Source organism: Podarcis bocagei (genome assembly GCF_964188305.1).
Source record: "Podarcis bocagei genome assembly, chromosome: 10".
Taxonomy (NCBI): Eukaryota; Metazoa; Chordata; class Lepidosauria; order Squamata; family Lacertidae; genus Podarcis; species Podarcis bocagei.
This window is the reverse complement of record NC_138135.1, coordinates 48048984-48071334: the sequence shown is the minus strand read 5'-3', so window position 1 is coordinate 48071334 and position 22351 is coordinate 48048984. Positions and strand designations below refer to the sequence as shown.

The following is a 22351-nucleotide window of genomic DNA, read 5'->3' as shown; positions in this document are numbered from 1 at the left end:
CAGAGATTAATGCCATATTCTTATAATGCAGGTGACAAACAGCATGTTTGGTGCTTCAAGAAAGAAGTTTGTAGAGGGAGTCGACAGTGACTACCACGATGAAAACATGTACTACGGCCAGCCTTCGATGTTCCCACATCGATCAGAAAAAGATGTAAGTTTTTATTAACATTAACTTATTTTTTTCCATTTTTTAAACTGGTTAAAACTACATGATTTTGTAATCAGGGATACCAGAGTTAATTGGCTTGAATTACCATACATGCTGCACAGAATGTGCATAAGTGTTCACACTTGCGATAGATTGGAAAGCTCAAGTCCTCAAGTGTAGATCTAACCATTAACTGGAAAAATTGGCATTCGTGGCTAGCATTTAACATATTTAGTGCTATAATCACATTTCTAGGCACCACCTTATTTATTTATGTAAGCATTTTTGCTCCAACTTTCCAATATGTATGTATTACTCAAGGGAGCTTTTGCAGATTAAAATTCACAATAAAATAGTAATATGAAAGAAAACACAACAAAAGCAGGTACAGTAGGCAAAATCTCTTGAATAAACAACTGGAAAATATTTGATATCATGTTTAGGTGCACACATGGTACTTGAGTGTTTGCAAGCTCCACGTTTGTGCCACACAGATCTGTGGCAATGCATGCCCTTCAGCTAACTAGGAAATATAAAATGGGTAGGTTGTTCTTGTGCCAGACCTGAGTGCCTTGTGAAGCTATCACACAGGACATGAAGGAAATGATCTTCTCCAGTTATTCAGAATATGAAGTTTATTGCTCTGCTGCCTGTAAATATGGAGGCCCCATTTTGCCTCCAGTCATTCCTGAAAGCTTTTATAATGCACCTATTCATAGTCCAGTGGCTCTTTTGCACTAAATGCTAACTAGGGATCACTCCAAACATTCCAGTGTTCAGTTTTTCAGAGAGATAGAAATGCTATTTATGCTCATGGAGCTTTTCATTGGCATATGGCTGTGTGGTTGATCATCCTTGATAAGAAGTCCATCCAATCTCTCCCCCCCCCCCCGGGTTCTTTGTCCTATTCCCCATGCTTCAAACATTCTTGAGGCATTTCTTTTACATCAGTGGCCTGAGAGAGGAAAAATAAAATCACTTTTCCAATTTCCAAAAAGCTTTTCTGCTTAATTACTTTGTGGTGACCTGCCGACTGGTGACAAAGTTCTCAGTGGGCTAGTTTTCAGTGAGGTGGCAAGCCACTTCAGACTACAGGTGGAAGAAAGTTCATATGACTGAAATACCCCTCTGTTTTGAAAAAATAAATAAATCTGGAAAGCTAAACTAGAACACCCTGCCATACAGTTATCTATGTAGAGAGATGCTTTATGTACAGGAGTGAAACAGCTCAGACTGAGAACTAGGTCAATGATACTTAGTGAGTCAGATAATCTCTGTTAGGTTTATTGTGCTGATAACAAGTCAAAATGTGTGCATGCAGAAAATGTTCATATTACTGCACATATGTAATAGAACCATCTTTCTCTGTGAGTTTTGAATAATAATTTTGGATGTTAGAAATTTATGGTGAATCAAGAGTATTAATAAATCATGGGTAGCCTTGCATTCTGAGTGTCACATTGAGAAATTTCCCCCCTTTAATGTCAAATTGTTTTATTAAATGTGATGAGTTTGAATTAGAGCCTGAATAGTTTATTAGTATTTTTTCCTCTTTTGGTACTATTTCTCATCTAACTATTCCTATTTCCATCTGTGTTTTTGGAGCTTTCCAACCTCCCCCTTCCTCCTGCAACTCCCGTTGGTGCCTTGGGAGCTTCTCAGTCTTTCTCAACCTCCATCTTTTAGAGCATATTTTGTAGGAGAGGGGCACTTGGGAGCTGCTGTGCAGAAGCAGAAGTGCTGCCTTCACAACTTCAGATACTTCCTGCACGTTCCATTATCTGTTCTGTTAGTGGTGTTCACTAGCTTAGAGAACCTTCCTAATCTCAGTTTACTAAAACTGAGTCCTTGTACGCAGCTCCGTATAGCAAAATGTCACTAACAATAGTCCTATTTAGGCAAAACTTGTGGATATAAAGTGGGGAGGGCACATGCACACAGGGCTGCACTCCCAGTGACTGCTGGTTCTGTTTCCAAACTTATGGTGTTTAATGCAAGATTCAAAGAAGGGCGCTTCTAAGATGAACATGCTTAGAAGCCTCTTCTTAGCCAAGAACCCTGCGTTATTACTTTTACACATCTTCATATGAGCACGCTTAGAACTCCAGACCTATGCACCCAACACACAAAGAAAGTTCGAAAGGTGCCAGAGTTCACTGGGAGGTTGGGAGCAGGGCCTTCTCTGCATACTGCCTTTAGTAAAGGTAAAGGGACCCCTGACCATTAGGTCCAGACATGGCGTACTCTGAGGTTGTGGTGCTCATCTCGCTTTATTGGCCGAGGGAGCCGGCGTACAGCTTCCGGGTTATGTGGCCAGCATGACTAAGCCGCTTCTGGCGAACCAGAGCAGCGCACGAAAACGCGTTTACCTTCCCGCCGGAGTGGTACCTATTTATCTTCTTGCACTTTGACGTGCTTTCAAACTGCTAGATTGGCAGGAGCAGGGACCGGGCAATGGGAGCTCACCCCGTCACAGGGATTCGAACCACCGACCTTCTGATCAGCAAGCCCTAGGCTCTGTGGTTTAACCCACAGCGCCACCTGCGTCCCACACTGCCCTTTAGCTCCCTTCACATGCTTGCCCCAAACACATGAATTGCAGTTAAAACGTGCCTGCAGTAGATGATTTCACAACTGCCTTCATTAATTTTCTTAAAGAGTTTAATATTGTTTATTATCCTATCCTTGACCGACTCTTTGTTTACCATTTTAGATGCTGGCATCACCTTCAACATCAGGTCAGCTGTCTCAGTTTGGGGCAAGTTTATACGGGCATCAAAGTAAGTATTCTATTCTAAGTTATATGTGAATGTACAGGCTTGTATAAGTTGTTTTGCAAACATGCTGGCTTAATGTTGCCTTTTCTTTGCCTACCACTGTGATTTCAGTCTATCTTTAGAATATTGTTTTTTTTAACCTACCCCTGAAAAGTCAACGGAGTGCAAAATACATTTCTAGTGGCCTGCCTTCTGTCTAATAGGGAGGTTTTCCTAGGTTACAAGAGGATGAATATCCTCAATGGGGCAGTGGATTTTTTCTCTCATAGGCCTAGTTCACACACCACATTAAACCATAGTTAAAATAAACTATGGTTCAATGTGAACAAGCATAGTCCTGGTTCATGCTGCTGAAATTGCATCTTTTCCATTCTTGTTGCTGCTGTCTTGCCTGGAAATAGGGCATTTAGCTTGTATTATCTGAATCTGGCCTCGTGGTTTATTTCTCTGTGAACAAACCATGATCAGAAACCAGCTTGGCTTACCACTTGTGGTTTGTTGGGAGGAAACAGAATCATGTGGTTTGTTTCAGAAACATACAGGACCATACTACAACTTGCTTCCTGGCAGTGGCAAGAGTGAGAGAAGAAGGAAGTGCTTGCAATTTCAGCACTGTACAACAAGCACATTGCTCGATCACATTAAACAATAGTCTGTTTTAACTATGGTTTGATGTGAAGTGCAAATCAGGTTATATAGCTATTAAGTACAGCTGATTTTTCATGACTTTTGGGGTGGGCAACCTCTCCTTGACTCTAAAATGAAAAACAGCTGGGCTGAATTTATTAGTTTAGCGGATATCTGGAAATAATTCAGTAGGTCAGGATTATTTCCAAGTCTGGATAAACTGCCAACAGGAATTAAAAGTGAAAGTAGACAAATGCAACTCCTTTGCCTTACAAGACTGTCTAGGAATTTATCTTCATTTCAGCAGGCAAATGTAAAAATCTCTTAACTGCCCACAAGAAATTCTCCCCGTGGTGCAACAATGTGCTAATACTTCCCCGCTTCATATTAGCCAGTTAAGATATAATATAGACAGAATTGCTCTCATGATTAATAACATCTAATTCCTCACAACTTAAGTGTTTTAGGATTCCACATTTTTTTTTAAAAAAACCCAATCATGTTGATAGCCTGATGTTTTGTTTCTCTCCATACCCATATTCATGAGCAGGAAGGCATGGTGGTATTTGTGGCACAAATTTTCCCTGTGAAGAGCAAGCAGGAGTAGCAAACAGTAGGAAGCCTGGCTAGACAATTCAGGTGGTAATGTTGGTTTTGGCACATGAAGCCACAGCTCCCAGTGCAGAACAAAGGCTAATCACAGCCCTAGCTCAAACTGTTGGAGGCCTGAGGAGCCAGACTCACATGGATGAATGGGTCTCTGCTGTCAGGGATATTGGCAATGCTCATTCAGGGAAATGGCTAGGTGCAAACCTTTTAAGATCTTTGCTAGAGCTCCCCGTGGCAAAACAAAAGACACATATGCACTCCTTTTTAATTGACTTTAATATTGTACCAATTAATCAGCATTTTCAACATTAATATAAATAGTGCAGAGTTTTGAAAGTAATGACTTAAACATTATTTCTTGGGCATAATGAATGTTCCAGGGTGTGGTTTTCACTTTGATTTTCCACTTATTTTTTAAACTAATAATATAGAAGGTATTGCAATGTAAATATAGTCTACTCTTTAAGAAGCCTATTTCTTTGTTGACTGAAAATGGAAAGTGAAAAGTTGTACCAAGGGCATGCCTTCTCCTTTTCCAAGTGCTTTTTAATATTATGCAGATCTATCTCTGAAACCGTGATTTACAGCAATAGCCCAAAATGAAATCAAACCCAGCAGCAGACCCTAAAAAGAGCCACAGCATGTTGAGATAAACAGTACTTACCATATTCAAAATTCCAAGTTATGCAGACACTTAGGAATCAGTTAAATATATTTTATGACGATGAAGATTAAAACAACTTATAAGCCACTCCAAAATAAATACATACCAACTGATGCATGTAAAAGAACTGTTGATTGCTCTTAGGCAAACCAATATTAACAGCTTCTTTCACAACACATAGAGTGTTGTAAAACTGATGACAGTACATATTTTTTCCATTCTGATCTTCCTTCTTGCTCTTTTTTAATTTGAGTAGTCCCAGTTTGCATACTGCACATGAAAAAATGTTTCTATATTTTCAAACAAATGTGTCACATGCAATGGATCAATGGCAAATCAGTAGGTTTGCCACTTGAATATTTAATACATTACCTTTAACAAGGACAAATGAGTTTAAAGGTGGGGGCTTGTATATCAACAAAGTTGGGTAAAACAAAAGCCTATATATATCCCTGTTTAACATATAGGTATATAGTCTTTTTTGTTATACCTTTAGGTGGCTTGGTTTTCGGAATATAGAAACTTCTCTGCAGAAGTTTGTGATACTTCAGACGGTCTAGACCTCAAATAAAACTTCATAACATACTCATTGTGTCCATATTCACAGATGTGTTGCAAAAGAGGAGAATGAACCTTGACTGCAGTTTGTAGTTAGCAAGGAGAGAGCTTATACATGACCTTGGGTTCGAATGACACAATAAGCCAAACCTTGATTTAATTTGGCATAAGGGTTTTTTAAAAGGAAGGAAGAGAGAATGAAAACAACAGGGAGGAGCGAAGACGCTTTGAGCTCCTTTCCAGAAGCCTGCACAGTTCTGTGGTTCTATAACTATAATGTGAAAACCAGCCATTGTCTAGTGAGCTGGTGAAGGATTTCAATCATAGGCACTTAGTGACTCTGTTTCGATGCCTAGTTTCCTTTGGCATTCATTCTTCTTGCATAGCTGTGAAGTGGTCAGGTCTCTTTTTGATTAACTGCCACTTGTCACCTGAACCCAGCAAATTCTGGTTAATCTTGCTTTGTTTCAAACAGACTGTGGGTAACTTCAAACAGTAGTTTATGAAGCTGAGTCCCCGCCCCCAATAAATCATAGTTAAGATTAACTGTTTTTTAGGATTCAGATGAAATGCTAATCTCCTTAATCTAAATGGGAAGCAACAGCTTTTGATTTCATGGCGCTGCAGTGGGAGAGGAAACATACAAGTCTGGGGAGAGACTAGGTTTGTTCCTGTCATAATTAAAATCAGTGTAAGTGACATTACAGTCCACCAAGAAATACTGGAAATGAAGACTTCTGGTATACACTTTTTAAAAATCTGGATGTTTTAAAGCAAATGGAAGAGTTTCTGTTAGTGAAATTTGTTTGGAGCCAATATTTGCTTAGGAGGCTTATGGTGCCCTTCAAATTAAAAATAAGTTCTAAAAACATAGCTGCTGCTTGAAAATCTCACTTTTAAAAAAAAGTTCTGTCAATCAAACACATTAACATTTCAGACGAAACTTTATATTAATATATATGTAAGTAATTTATCTCCAAAATGAAATTCCCTTTACCCAACTAAAAAAAAAAAGAGTTTGGAAACTGCACCCACTGAATTTAGAACTGATTTCATAAAAAGATAGCCTATTGTGTGCATTTTTGTTTTTTAAAAAACTACCCAGCACATTTGGCTGTCAAATCAGAATGAATACCCATTTTTGCGAAAACCATACTTGTCTTCCTTAATTTTCTACATTGCCACTCCTCTGACTTTTTTCCAATAGGTGCACTAGGCCTTCCAATGAGGGGAATGAGCAACAATACCCCTCAGTTAAATCGCAGCTTATCGCAAGGCACTCAGTTACCGAGCCACGTAACGCCAACAACAGGGGTACCAACAATGTCACTTCACACGCCTCCATCTCCAAGCAGGTATTTATTGACAGCACTTATTTCTGCAGGGGTTCCTAAAATATGTAGCATATGTTTTTACTTTAAATTATTTTGCAGTGCACATACATTAAAAAGAACAATGTTTTAATTTTCTAGATTACGGCTTGTGTTTTGAGGGTACTGGAGGAAAGCTTGTAATGCAATATTGATCCCAGTCTTTGGAAAATAATACTCACATTCTGCTGTGCAGCTTGTTAAAATAAGACACTATATATATATATATGAAATGTCCTAAACTTGCTCACCCTTTTTAAAAAATCTGAAACTAACCGAGCTAGGGAAAAACTTTGGGAGCCACTGCCAGTCAAGGTAGACAATACAGGCAGCTCTTTATATGCGTATGTTTCTAATAGCCAGTTTGTTTAGATGCAATTCTGAAAAGAATGGTTTGCTTTGACTGCTTCAAAATAACGATATTCTGCTGAACATCATTGTATCTGTTGGATCTTCTTTTCCAGGGGTATATTGCCTATGAATCCTAGGAATATGCTGAACCACTCCCAGGTCGGTCAGGGCATCGGAATTCCCAGCAGGACAAACAGCATGAGTAGTTCGGGATTAGGCAGCCCTAATCGAAGCTCACCCAGCATAATCTGTATGCCAAAGCAACAACCCTCTCGACAACCTTTTACTGTGAACAGGTAAGGCAGATTCAGTATTAGGAACCAATTTACTGCTATGAGCTAAGCAAATGATCTGAATTTTCAAAGCTGGGTTATGAGTTAAATTAGGTCAATTTTTGTGGGAAAGTGAATGGGTATTATTATTATTATTAATAATAATAATAATAATATTTTTATACCCCGCCCATCTGGCTGGGTTTTTTTTGAAATGCTTTCACCAGTTTTTGCAGCCCTGCAAACTAAAATCAAAACTTTTTTTAATCAAATGTATCAAAACATAATTATTTAGGATTGTATTGAATGCTACACCAGTGGTGTTCCATTGGCACAGCAGGACTTTCCCCCACCCCAGCCAAGATCAGCTCCAGTGTGTTGCCAACTCCCCACCCTCCAGCTGAGGTTGAGGGTGCATGAGGGACAAGAGAGGATGAGGAAGAGCCATTGTGAGCAGGGGTGTCTTACTGGTCAAGTGGAACAGCAGCCAAAGCTGACTTGCGATGCATTAGGATTAGTTAGCTCGTATTGCCAAGCTTTGTGTTAAATGTGTCAACTTTCCCAGCTCAAGGAGCGATATGAATACATGAACTTCATGTATGTAATGGAGCTTCTCTTCTTCTGGCATAAACCCATGTCCCACAAGCTGCCCTTCCTTCCATCCAGAACAGCACCTCTGAAACAGATCAAGCCCTTACATAAATATAACTGGCTTCTCTGGATAAGATAGTGCAGGCATAGGCAAACTCAGCCCTCCAGATGTTTTGGGACTACAACTCCCATCATCCCTAGCTAACAGGACCAGTGGTCAGGGATGATGGGAACTGTAATCCCAAAACATCTGGAGGGCCAAGTTTGCCTGTGCCTGAGATAGTGCTTATCATCTACTCTTCCTGATCCAAGCTTTTGTAAAAGGACTAGAAAAAGAAAGCAAACTTGAAACGGAACACCTTCTAGTCATTTTAACCTGCTGAGATTCAGTCTTGGATGCTTGTAGACCAAAAATAACATTTAGTACACTGGTATCATGTATTTATAATTCCAGACCGAATAACTCGAAAGTGGTAATAGGAAGTAAAATAATGTTATATATTTAGTATTTAAGTTGCAGTATAGGTAATGTAGATCTTCATATAAGGAAATAAATACAATTGCTAATAAGCAAGTTCCCATATCTAAGGGAGGTCATATCAGTACTTTATCAAATTTAGCCAAGGTTTCTTTTAAAACCTCTTAAATTATTAACTGGCTTCAGTTCTCAACAATTTTTGTACAGTGAAGACTTCTGTGTTTGTGCAGTTGTTTCATAGAGAAATCTTTTCACTCGCTGGGTGTGTTGGTCAATGTAATATCCATTTTTTGAACATTTTTAGCCTGGAAAAGGTGCAATATTGGTATTACTGTGCTTTAAGAATATGAGTGTTAGACATAAATTGTACCAAGGCATAAACTACTAGGGCAATAGCTAACAAAGAACTGTATATGTACCTGCAGCGTGTTTATTTTAAATAAGAACTGTTAAAACAGAAACCTGTTCAACTATCATTCCAGTTTTCTGACAGTGAACAATACCAATTATGCCAAACAATGCATTTTTAAAAATGGAAGGCAGGTGTGTCAGTTAGAATGCGACTGATAATTCATTAGCAGTTCCATTCTTATCACTTGAAGAATCTTGAATCTGACCGTCAGATACCCATTTCCAAATAACATACTAAAACAAGCTTATTGTTGCATTAATAAATTACGGAGAACACATTAATAGCCTTCATCTTATACTCATGGCTGTTCTTTCTCTGCACTCACCCCCAAAGTCAGGTGGACCGACCGCTTGAAGTATAAATGAAGAAGTGGCTAAATAGAAAAAAAACACCAAACAGCTGGTGAAAGGGAGAAACAGGAAGAGAGACTGAGTATTAAAATAGTTTTATACTTTTATGAGTATGTTTCAAATCTGAAACAACTAAGAGCCCTTTTTTTCTTTCTCTTTTTACCATATACTGATTGTTTTCAGTATTATACGTGATCTCTACTTCCTGGGGAGGTTTTGAATTTCCTCTGTTGTTTTGAGAGCTTGCTCGGATGCTTACTTCTGCATTTCCTCAGAGCTGCACTTTACACCTTGTCCTAACATTTTCCATGAAAGGATTTGTTGAAGACAAAGTAACCTTGGAATGCACACCCTGCTTAAGCAAATGTAGGATATGCATAAAGATGCTTCGTTGAACCCGCTAAAATGCTCATTTTTTGACCTCTTTTGGTGCAAGGTTCCACTTACGTTTTTATTAAGTTAAATATTCATTGAAAAGTTTAAACAATCTCATTCTAACATTTTGACCAGCATTGAATACAATGGTGTGCCATTATATTCTATCAGCGGGTTTAGGTTTTTTGTTCCTCTTCACATGGATGACCTTTATCAGCATTCCATGGGATCCTAGCTGTACTGAGGATTGCTTCTTTTAAGAGCTCAAAGGGCTGTCAACTTAAAATCCCTGATCCTTTAAAAAACACCTCTAAGGATCTATTTAGGTTTCCAGCAGGACCCAGTTAGCTCTTTACCTATTTTAGCCAATGAAGTCATCCAGATCTGAAAGACGACCAAAGCATTTTTGAGATTGAAGCAGTATAATAATGATTTTTGTTTTAAATTTTGAGCTTTCTTTTTAAACTCAACATTATATTGTGTTCAAATTAATGTTTGTTTTGCAGAGCTGTGTGTGTTGGGGAGTCATATAAGAACACATAAGAACAGTTAGTTAGGTGTTAGTCATGTATCATTTTCTCTCATCCACCAGATGATTTTAATTCTGTTCCATTACTCTACTTTTATTTGTTTGTTTTTTATAGTATGTCTGGATTTGGAATGAACAGGAATCAGGCGTTTGGAATGAATAATTCTTTATCAAGTAACATTTTTAATGGAACAGGTAAGCCCACTTAAAATTGCACACTAGAGAGACTTTGCTGGAAGCACATTTTTTATACAATTTTAGGGTTCCCCCCAAAATTACAACATTTGTGTAGACATTCATGATGTTTTTCAATAAATGTTCAGAGTTCTTAAATTATAAATGACTTAAGTTCTGAGTCACATAAATTAAAAGGCAAACTAAATTATTTTATTTACAAAGACACTTAAATAATGTGTGTTAAATGTCTTGCATGTAATCATAGCCCAGCTCCACCAAATTTCTATTCTGGGTTTGCAACCTTCTTCCAGCTGAGCCCTGGGGATCTCAGGGGAAGCAGATACCACAATGCTGAAACGACGGCCTTCTCCCCATTCCCAGACACTGGACTTTCTCACTGCAGTGGGAATGTCATAAATTGTGATGGTAGTATTTGACACACAACTATCCATTGGTTTTCCTGGGACTCAGCTGCTTATGCTGCTGGCTAGACATCAGGCATAATTCCCCTCTTTAAACCCTCTATCATGTAGGATGTTTTGAACTACTGTTGGATCATTAACTGGGTAATTTAACACTAGACAACTACTAGTTAAATTAAAATTATATAGTGATGCCAGAGCTGCATCATCTGTAGTCCCAGTGGTAAACCACTGTTATATTGAACCTGTTCCAGTATGTTGTTGGTAATGTTGTTTTTTTCATCTTTTTTTGCTAGGTAGCTGTAGCCACAACATGGTTTTAGGACTGTTAATTTTGCTTTTAATTGTTTTCTCTGTCCATTCAAGAATTAGCATTTTATTTTTACTAGCTTGCGTTAAGCTCCTGGTCATATTTTCAGTGCGAGCCCCTCTCTAACTTGATCTCCCCATTTTGGGATATTTCTTTCCTTTTGTTGTAGGGGCAAGAAAGTGATATAAATATCACCCTGGTGCTTGAGAGTTAGTAATTATTCACTCTGCAGTGTCGTTTTTATGGGAGACAATTTTTGAGAAGAATTTTAAGTTGCCTGCATTTACTTTTAGATGGCAGTGAAAATGTGACGGGACTGGACCTTTCAGATTTTCCGGCGCTAGCAGACAGAAACAGAAGGGAAGGAAGTGGGAATCCAACTCCACTAATAAACCCTCTAGCTGGAAGGGCACCCTATGGTGAGTGTGTGTCACTTAAAACTGGCACTTTGGCAGCCTAGTTTGCTTTTATCACAAGGCACAATGGATATTTGAAAACAGGTTTGTTGAAATTGATACTTGACACTGTTCTATAGTTAATGTCATTTCTTGGGCAAAAGGAAATTGCAAGATTCCAATAGAAACATAATTAAAACATATTTAGGCTGCAATCCTATACCAACTCACCCAGAAGCCCAAAAGAGGCAGAGTTCCTAAAATCAAGAGAGAACTTTGATTTCCTAATCTGAGAATAATTAAGGGAAGCAAGAGAATTGCCAGATCGTTTGTGCTATAAATTTTCTTGTTTTCACTTACTGCCTCCCCATTCTACTTTCAACTGCTACTTCGTATTTTTTTATCTATATGTGAGTCAAACAGTTATTTCTTATGTACTTTCCATTGTTGTAGCCAAGAATTCATCTCTTTAGCCCAGTTTCACATTCCCATCTTGAATAGCTTGGCCTATTTTTTTTGTGTGTGAATAAGGCTTGAAGGATTGTGTCTAGAGGGTATCTGCAGATCTACCAGTCTAAGTGCTTGCAGTTTTTCTCCTGCACTTAGTCACCATAAACCATTGCAATGACGTGTTGAGTTACCAATTATCTTAGTATGTTAGAAGATATAAGATGAGGAAATGTGCCCAAGCAATTTAGAACTGTTTTCTTTAATAATACTGTGTTAAATGCTGTTTGTTTTATTTTTTAAAGCACCCTGTAGCCCCCCTCCCATACCTTGACATTGTTAATTGTAAGAATGTTAACTTAAAAATGACAATCAAATCTTTTATGAAGAATTGGTTCAATAGACCTACATTTATAATAGTTTCTGCAAACTGCTGCATTGAAAGAACATATTTTTCCCTGTTTTTTAATTTCTTCTTTCATTATCTGTTGAGGTAGAAAATTTTGCTGATGGAAGTGAGAAAAATCAATAGCAGCACAGAAATATAATATCTAATTTGGTACACTTATCTTCAACACAGTTGGAATGGTAACAAAACCAGCAAGTGAGCAAACCCAGGACTTCTCAATACACAATGAAGATTTCCCAGCTTTACCAGGCTCTAACTACAAAGATCCAACATCGAGTAATGATGACAGTAAATCCGTAAGTGTCTCCTGGTTTTAAAAAAAGAGAAACAATTATTTTGAACCCATAGATCTAGGAAGAATTAGCCTCATCCAGAACAGGTTGAACTTTGACAGAACTTCTGTATTGTTAGTGTTGAGCATCAGTTTATGGACCCTCAGAGTCTACTAATTTACAGTGGTACTAATTTTGCATCCCACTACTTTCCTAAATTTTATGTAAAGGAGAAATAGAGTTGGGTGGTGTGAGCACATTGATGATGCCCTATTCAAATTTCCCAGTTCATGGCACTGAACGGCTTTATACAGATCAGCGGTGGGGAGCCTGCAAGCCAGATTAGGACCAGCACAGCTCTTAATTTGGCCTGCAAAGCCAGCCATTTCCCCCAACTATGCCCACCTGCCCTACACCTTAAATCTTTTGTTATGCTGGGCAGGCAAAGATTCAGCCTTCAAGTACACTCCTGACTGTTCCATGGCAAGCAAAGCTTGCAGTCGGTGCTAATCAGCGGTAACTAGAAAACCTTTTCCATGATAGGTTGCACCGTGGCATTCCCAGTCATGCGACTTCGCAGCCTGCCATGAGTTCAAAGAATCGGGAGCGCACTTAGAACCCCAGGTGATTGACATGTTGGCATCCTCACCCAGCCAGCAAAGTGGCCAGCAGGGATTGAGGAGCTCCTGCTCGTGTTCTCCGCCCCGATATAGATGCTCTAAAACATGGGGGACGAAAAGGAGACCTGCAAAGACCTCATAGCAAAAAAATGACACCTGGTGAAATCAGCTGGACAAATACTTAAAAAAGGAAAAGAATCTGCAGCTTTAATTTAAGGCCCTATTCCAAAGGCTTGGTCTGTGGACGCCTTGAATATGCACACAGCCAGTCTTCTGAGCCCATGGTTTTAAGGCTGTTGTCCTCCCTTACAGTGCTGCACTCAAAGCTCGTGGGAGGTTCAGGATCCACCTCCAACACAAGGAAACAGTTGTCATTGGGAAGAAAAAATGGTACACAAGCACGTATCTCTGTACACCTCTAAAGGGATTCTGTGGGTTACAGTTTATGTATACTCGCCCTTCTATGTCTTTTCTCATGTTAAATTTCTTGCTACATTTTCTCTGAATAGAATTTGAATACATCAGGCAAGACATCTTCTAGTGCAGATGGACCTAAATTTCCTGGAGATAAAAGTTCAACAACGCAAAACAATAACCAGCAGAAAAAAGGGATCCAGGTGTTACCTGATGGTATGCTCAATCTCTTTCTCTCCTCCTGCCCCTGTTTTCCATTAAATTTTCTCACAAAAGCTTTTAAATGTTTTTTAGTTCTGGACATTTTGGGATTAATCTCGTGGTGTGTTTGCCTAGGTCGGGTTACCAACATTCCTCAAGGGATGGTAACAGACCAGTTTGGAATGATTGGTTTGTTAACATTCATCAGGGCAGCAGAGACAGACCCCGGCATGGTACATCTCGCATTAGGAAGTGACTTGACAACTCTAGGTCTCAATCTCAACTCTCCTGAGTAAGTTGTTCTCTGTTTCCATACCATTTGTTGTTCAAACTAATGACTTCAGCTAGCCACCTTGAAAAATCAAAACTTTAAATATATTTTGCTAACTGAAAATGTAATACTGGAAAGCAAAAAAAATAAAAAAATACAGTTTGTTTCAAGATGTTGCGTTCAGCTCTGCAAGCTTCCAATAAATCAAGATCCTCTTTTCATTTCCTTCTGTTTTCAAGAGTGTGAATTGGAAAAATGCTTCATATCAAATCAATTAAAACAAAACAAGATATTGATTTGCATTTGTGAATAGTGTATGTTCTTGTGCACATTTTTTAGTTTAAAACACTTACATAACACTTATTTGAGAATATCAAAGCAGTATCCAAAAGGAAAAGGCATACAATTAATAATAATGATTATTTATTTAAGCCATACAATTTATCTACAGCTTGATCGGAAAAAACCCTTGATAATAATAATAAAACAATAAAGCCTAATAATATAATTTCTAATATCTGCAGTAACCAACCAACTGCACCAACCAATATTAATAAGAGAATATAATAGGTCATATTAGGTGTACAGCCACAATCATTACCATTTCTAATACACACACACCCTAGAAAGCCTTTGTTTTCACTGACTATGTAATTCCTGCTTTTCTTGAGTTATTTGTTGTCTGAGCGGCAGACAATGTGCCAGACTACTTGCATTACCATAGTTTGCTGCCCTTATTGCTAGGTGAGGAATAGCCATGGATTTTATTTATCGAGCTTTCCATAGAAAAGTGTGCAACTGAGGATGTACATGTGATATCAGTAGAGTAGGCTCATGAGAATGGCTGAAAGTGTTTATTAAATGTATGTTTAATTTTTTTGGAGGGTGACTGCCCCAGGGAGCATGATAGACATCTCCACCCCACCCCCTGGCACTACATTTTTAGGAACATTTTCCCCCTTTACAGAGACTTGAGGAGCTCTCTTAACTGACAATCAGCTGGTGGTCAGTTACATGGAGTCTCTGCAAAGTCCCTGCACCAATCAGCTGAAGGCGCTGAAAGCACATTTTCAAAGGAGGTTGCTGATAGCCAGCTAATCAGTGGCTACAGCACCCTCTTTTGAAAACGTCACCGATGGGTGGGGAATACATCACGGCGTCATGTGATTGACTGGGGTAGGGGTGGGAGAACAGAAAGATATGGTACCCCGACACAATCTCATGCTATGCCCCTCTTTATTGGACCTGTGCCTCTACTTTGATCAGGACTCTGGTTTTGTGTTGTGTGTTGGGCTTTTGCAAAAAATAAAAAATGTTTGGTAATGGCATGTGAGGGCTCTGCTGCTTCCAGTTCCTTTGCTGTGTGTGAGTGTATGCAAAGTTCCCTAGTGCGCTCTTTCTCCACATCCCATGTTCAGAGCAGAAAGGTAATTGAGTAAGCTTGAAGGTAGTTAAATTGTAATGGTTTTAAGGCTGTACGTGGTGAATTTTAGAACCTATTGACAGTTTCAGCTGGAAAATTTCCTTCGTCTACATTCCCTCCATTCCACCAGAAAACAGGGTAAGCTGTGACCTCAAAAGAAAGATCATAGCTCTGCTGGTATCTGAACGGTTGTTTCCCACTCTGTGGAGTATGAGAAACCTGAGGAATGGTGTAGTTCCTTCAGCAAGAGAAGAGAAGCAGTGGTATGCTCCTTCTCAGGCCTGAGATGAAGTATTGGTATGGGAAGTACCCAGGAAGATCAAGCAGCCTACATGTTTTGCGATTTCATACATCACCGTTGCGCAGTGGAGCCAAGCCATACCAAATCAGGGTTTCAATGGCTACTGTGTTGTCTAGATAATGTATGAATTTTAGCCTGTGTGTGTGCATAAAGTAGTTTTGTGAAAAAATAACACAAATGTTGGGAGAAAGGTGGATCTTGTTACCAATTCAGTCACTTTTTTTTCTGTGCAGAAATCTTTATCCCAAATTTGCATCACCTTGGGCTTCTTCACCTTGTCGACCTCAAGATATAGGTAGGGTGGATGTTCGTGGGTGTGTGGTGTTTGGTGTGTGTATGGTTAAAATTCCTAAGTGAGAGTCAGTGTCATGGGATCAGAATTAAATCGCTTTTCATTCCTTTATCTAGACTTCCATGTTCCATCTGAATATTTAACGAACATTCACATTAGGGATAAGGTAAGCAATACCGTCTTGTCCCTTTATATAAACAAAAAGTTTGCCTGTTGAAATGCATAATGCAAGTTTCTTTGAATTGTCTATAATTTCAGCAAAAAAACTTGATTTCTAGACAGATTAAATTCTTTACTTCTCCCAGGATAATACAGTTCAGGAAAACTATTTTAACAGATACTTGTTACGTAAACAAATTAGTAGTAAGGACTATGAATATGTGAAGGACAAGAAAATTATAAGACCAGATATTTTCTACAACATTAGCTCTACAACTGCTAAATAGGTAAATTGAAATAGACGCTAGAGGGGGAAATGGATTGTTTTATTATACATGCTAGAAAAAGTGTTGGCAACATGCTTGGAGATAGGTTCACAATCTAGTTACACTCTTCCTGCTTCGTTGAAGCCAGCTGGAATTCTACCAGAGTAATTTGTCTCATAATAGCACCCTTAACTATAGGTCAATAAAAGTTTGATTGGATTTAGTGCCTTTATGCAAACTCCTTTCTTTAAAAAGTGTTCATCTTTTTTTTTCCTTTACAGTTGGCTGCAATAAAGCTTGGCCGCTATGGGGAAGATCTACTGTTTTATCTCTATTACATGAATGGAGGAGATGTATTACAGCTATTAGCAGCAGTAGAGCTGTATGTTCAGATTTCAGTGAATTTTGTATTAGGATACAAAGGAGACAATTATTCTGGTTATTTAAAAAAATTTAAATTGCTGTTTCAAATGCAAGTTACTTTATATGCCACATGTTAGGGAATTCCATGCTAGCAAGAATGACACTTGAAAGGAAACAGATTTCTGCTTATATATTTCTCGCACTTGTGCTTGGATGGTGGAGAACCTATTCTCTAATCTCTGCCAGATGACAGACAGCCATCACTCATTAGAAGGAGAATACTGGGAGTTCTTAGTGTGTGGGGGGGGGGGGATGTGTGTGTGCACAGCTTTATCCTCTAGATTGAAGCCATTAACTAAACCGTAATCTAAGCTCTCATAAATTGTCTTGCAATTTAGTTATCTTGTATTGCCTGCTTCACGCTAGGCAAAAATATTTCATTAATACTTCCTAATATTACCATTGCATATAGGACAGTATGTTCAATTTTTTGCTTGAGGTACTAACTTTGATAGTGGCTAGATTATTGTAGCATGTTAAAGATGTTGAGCAGCCATGTTGGCGTAGAGATATATTTTGAGTTTTAAAGAAGATTAAATCAGTGGAAATTAGCCAAGCTAACAGAATCTCTTCCTTCCTGATTGGATAATAATAGATTCAACCGAGATTGGAGATACCACAAAGAAGAAAGAGTATGGATTACCAGGGCACCAGGCATGGAGCCAACAATGAAAACCAATACATATGAGAGGGGAACATACTACTTCTTTGACTGTCTTAACTGGAGAAAAGTAGCTAAGGTATTTTTCTTCTTCAGAGAAACATTTAAAAGTTGTACGTAAAATGTTTAATTTGTGCACATTCTCACTAGTATTTGTAAAGGGGGGGGGCATTCAAGGCCGTGCACATTTAGGGTGGGTTGTTCTACACCAGAAATTCTGATTATGTGGAAGGAGACTCTGTTGGGACAGAGGCAGTAGCATACCAGCGTTCATTACCTTGGTTCCCTCTCAGTTCGCTGACTGTTGCCCATCTTCGGAATGCCTCAGATAATGGCTGTATATATATATTTACACAAACGCTTATCAGAAGATGAACCCAGAAGTATATCGAGATCTCCTAGTTAAGTTGGAACTGTGTTCCTTCTTTTCAACTTGCTTCAGCCTTTGATTGTCCCCTCGTTGCGTAAGTGATTGAAACATATTAAGACTATTGTCATGGGGATAATTACGTAAGGATGACATCCATCAACCAGCTTCGTAGAAAGCCTGTGGGGTTTTGATTTCACATTCTAGAAATGGCTCTTAAAGCAATAGTTCGTTCACCTTAGGAGGAGGTCTGATTTGTACCTTTCTGTGAATCTTGGTTGAAATGTAAATGGAGTGGTAAAATGCAGTTTATTTTGTCACAAATCTATATATCGGGCGTGGGGAACCACTGCTTAGGCTCAAGCAGGGTATCATCTGCAGCATCCAGAATCTGTTGCTAAGAGGTAACCAGGGACACACTGGGCACTGTGACTCATATCCTACTTCCCTTTTTCTGTATACCCGGCTTGAAGTTAAGCTTGGGTTGCAAAGGAGCATTTTTCTTTCTCAACTGCAGCTATTCAAATTGGGCTGCAAAGGGGGGGGGGAATTCTTAGGAGGTGCATCTTAAAATCAAGCCATACCTGCGAAAGGAGGAAGGAAATCACATGTGGATTACCTTACATGTAGTATTTGTTGACTGAGTACAGAATCAGTAATAGATATTTTGTATAAATGAGGACATTTCTCTCCAGACAGCTCACAGTCTAAAGACAGGAGAAGAAACAACTTAAATCTTGGAATAATTGCTTACACAAGATGGGAGAGAGAGGCATGTCCTAGCCAACATAGCAGGAAGCTTGAATGGCTAGGAGTTGGTCTTGCTCCCTGTGGACACGAGAAGGAATTTGAGTGTGACTTTGTATCTTTGAAAAATGTTGTTTTTGTAATTTTGAACTGAACTGAATGTTATCTATCAGTAATTTTGAATTGAACTGAATGTTATCTATCCTGAACGTGTGCTGCGATACAAATTGTAGGTAAATAAACCATTGTTTAAAAGAAATGGATGAGAAAATACTGTATAGCTATTTCAGATCACCAGGAAACATTAGACTTTTTCTTGTTAGCCTTCATCACAGAAAGACGAATGGTGTGTTTGGATGCCGTCTTGCCTTTAAAATCTTAAGCTTAATGGGTATTCCTAAACATGCTGGCAAGCGCAAACCTGCATTTGATTGCTACTGTTAGTACACATAACATGCAGATCTGATACTGAGATGGACAGGAAAGCTCTTTCATTCAGAGAACTCTGATCCAAAGAACTGCCAGAGCTTAAAAATCTACACTGAGTACACACTTCAACATGTGTGTTTTACTTATAAAGCTCTGAACGTGTTGAGGCAAAAGTAAAGGCCTTCCTGCTCTCATATTCCCCCCTTGTAAGATCTTCTGCAGAAGTCTTGCTCTTTGTTCCCATCCTTTCATAGGTAAGTTAAGCGGCCATGAAGAACAAAACCTTTTATTTGGCAACCCTCTGACTATGAATAGTACTCCCTTGCTTTATTCCTCATGGGCCTGTGTTATTTATGTTTTAAGCATCCAGATCTTTCTGTACATGGATTTCCCTCCCATCTCTCAGCTGCAGTCCATCACAGCCCCCAGAAAGATGCTCCTGAGGGTCAGTGCATTGCATCTCGGGAGAAATGGGAAATTCCTGCATGTGAGCAAAAGTGCCTTCTGCTCACACATGGGACAATTTGAAGCCAATCCATTTGGAGCCAGTTTGGAGCTCCCACACACGCCACTGCGGTGGAGCTGCAAGGCGATATTGCTGGCAAATTTTTCTTTCGTTATTTATAATCTGCCCTGAGATCACTGAAGTGGAAAGGGGCAGAATATATAGAGAAATGAAAATAAATAGATGTCTGCCTATCATCTGGAGGTAGTTCTTACCAGCTACAGGTGACCAGGTGACAGACTGGCTTTACATTCCAGATATATCCTTTAGTAGAATTTAAAACTACAGTACATCATTTTCACTTCACAAGTTGCTGCTTCTTCATCGTCAAGAATGCCTTCCCCTGCCTCCTTATAAAAGAGCTTGTAGGGGAAATGTAATTTATAGTCCCACACCTCCCAAAATTTAGAATATGTTATGCATTCTGCACATCTGCAGAATGTGGCAAAGAAGAAAAAAAGTAAAATGGGGGGAATAGTAGATGGACAATTTTGGGAAAACACTTTAAAGTTTGTATGTAGCATTTTACCATGATCCTCCAGAGCAGATTTTGAGGTTGCAAGGAGTCTTTCTGCATGAGTGGAAGTTCATTGGCATTATGTTGGGTTCTGCCGTATGTTTTAAAGTAGCTACTGGAGAGTTTTTGTATAGCCAATTTCAAAAGTGAAGGCTGCTGCTGCAGAATATTTATTTCCCCCTCACCATCGTAATATAAAAGGAGACAAGGCCAAGAGAAGATTAGCTTCTTTGGTCAAGAGAAAATCTAGCAGATTTTATTTAGAAGCAACATTTTTCTTTGGGTTACACATGACCTTAGAGAATTTAGTGGGCCATCTGCTGATAATGAAGTGATTGTCTTTTTTATTTGGTTTCTAGGAGTTTCATCTGGAATATGACAAGCTAGAAGAAAGGCCTCATCTGCCATCCACCTTCAACTACAACCCTGCTCAGCAAGCCTTCTAAAGACTTCCCTTGTCTTGGGGTATGGCTGTCTCAGCACAATACTCAACATAACTGCAAAACTGATGTGGCTCAGGCATCCTGGTTTTAATTCCTTATGAGGATCTGGCAATTGGCTCATGCAAAAGGGTCACCATTTGAAGTCCTGCCTTACTAATTATGTGCTGCCCAACAACTAAATTTATAATTTGTTTTTCTTTAGTTTGAGCAGGGTCGGATTTAAATATTTTTTTTTTACTTATTATTATTTTTTTTTGCCAGCAGACAAGCTTGGGTCTGTAAAGACAAGCAAGTACACTGACAAAAGTTTACCACTTAGTTTCCAAATTGTAAAAAAAGGAAAAAAAGAAACAAGAAATAGACAATAAAATTTGCATTGTTCATTGTAGCACTCTTGGTAATAAAAAAAAAAATGTTTGTGCATTTTTATGTGAAGATCCTTCTCGTATTTCATTTGGAAAGATGAGCAAGGTCTGCTTCCTTCATTTTACTTCCCCTTCAGTTTTTGAAAAGGCAGTTTTCGCCAACTTAATGCAAGAATATCCGACTGTTTAGAAGAAAGATATTGCCACAACCTTTGGTTCATTTCCAGGGTTGTGTGTTACTGAGCTTCATCTTTCCAGAATGAGCAAAACACTGTCCAGTCTTTGTTACGATTTTGTAATAAATGTGTACATTTTTTTTAAATTTTTGGACATCACATGAATAAAGGTATGTATGTACGAATGTGTATATATTATATATATGACATCTATTTTGGAAAATGTTTGCCCTGCTGTACCTCATTTTTAGGAGGTGTGCATGGATGCAATATATGAAAACGGGACATTCTGGAACTGCTGGTCAGGGGACGTCTTTGTCGCCCTGTGCACTAAAGGGCCAGATTTCAGCAGCCAAGGACATCCATACCCAAGTGAATGTGATGGGACTTAACGAAGTGAACTGAGACAATTCACTCTGGCTGTTTGAACAGCAGCGTTTCATAGGAAGAGAAAAAAAAAAGATCAATCTTGTATTTTCTGACCACATAAAGGCTTCTTCTCTTTGTAATAAAGTAGAAAAGCTCTCCTCACTGCAGTGTTGACTTTGATTTGAGATTGTGATATCACTTCTTCAACGATGAGAAAAATATGGAAAAAAAAGTTGAAGTATTAAAACATACTAAGCTATAAAGTGTTTGTGGCACTTAAAAGGAAGAGTCTTTTCGCTGCTGGAGCTTCATTGAATAAGAGTCGCATACGTTTCCACTGTAGGTCTGAATTCGTGATCAAACCTTGTTAATGTCAGAACAGGCTGACGTAATAATAGAACAATGTATTTTTAGCAATGGGGTAAGATGGGCAATCATGGAAGATGGTCCAAAAATTCACATTGAAATAACTTTCTTTTTGTCATGAGTATGTTGTTTAAACTTTTTGAGCAGAGAAGGTACATTTCGTTTAATGGCTATTTTTTCCCCTGGAGGTTCAAATCTAAATAAACCAACATGAAAAGCATTTAATTTGTGAAAGGCACTGTAACTATTCTCTAGGCAAAGGGAAAAAGGGGATAGTGTGTATCCTTTTTTCTTAACACATAATTCAGTCAACTGTGAATTATATTGCAATCGGATATTATAAGTTGTTACAACTTATCTGAAGTTACCAAAGTGGGAAAAGACAGCAAAATAATGTCGAGAGAAATGTTTAGTTTAAAACTTTTTTCTATATAGCGCAAAATAAATTTGTTAGCTCTTTTCTCAAGCGACTTTGGGAAATCAGCTGCTA

The 22351-nt window shown here is 38.6% G+C and overlaps 1 protein-coding gene across 7 annotated transcripts in view; it reads left to right on the top strand.

Annotated features, from left to right (window-relative positions):
* CNOT2 (CCR4-NOT transcription complex subunit 2) overlaps nt 1-21657 on the top strand; it is a 58184-nt gene extending 36527 nt beyond the window's left edge. For 6 of the 7 annotated variants that reach the window (XM_081211964.1, XM_081211958.1, XM_081211961.1 and 3 more), the window contains 14 exons: nt 32-154; nt 2865-2931; nt 6594-6741; nt 7221-7403; nt 10230-10309; nt 11317-11442; nt 12446-12570; nt 13676-13796; nt 13917-14073; nt 16010-16071; nt 16185-16234; nt 16775-16875; nt 17512-17656; nt 20502-21657. In XM_081211964.1, the coding sequence (XP_081068090.1) occupies nt 44-154; nt 2865-2931; nt 6594-6741; nt 7221-7403; nt 10230-10309; nt 11317-11442; nt 12446-12570; nt 13676-13796; nt 13917-14073; nt 16010-16071; nt 16185-16234; nt 16775-16875; nt 17512-17656; nt 20502-20588 (1563 nt within the window). In that variant the 5' untranslated portion in view covers nt 32-43 and the 3' untranslated portion in view covers nt 20589-21657. The remainder of the gene's footprint in view (nt 1-31; nt 155-2864; nt 2932-6593; nt 6742-7220; nt 7404-10229; nt 10310-11316; nt 11443-12445; nt 12571-13675; nt 13797-13916; nt 14074-16009; nt 16072-16184; nt 16235-16774; nt 16876-17511; nt 17657-20501) is intronic. The other variant, XM_081211963.1, reaches the window with a different exon arrangement.
* The last annotated feature ends 694 nt before the right edge of the window (nt 21658-22351 follow it).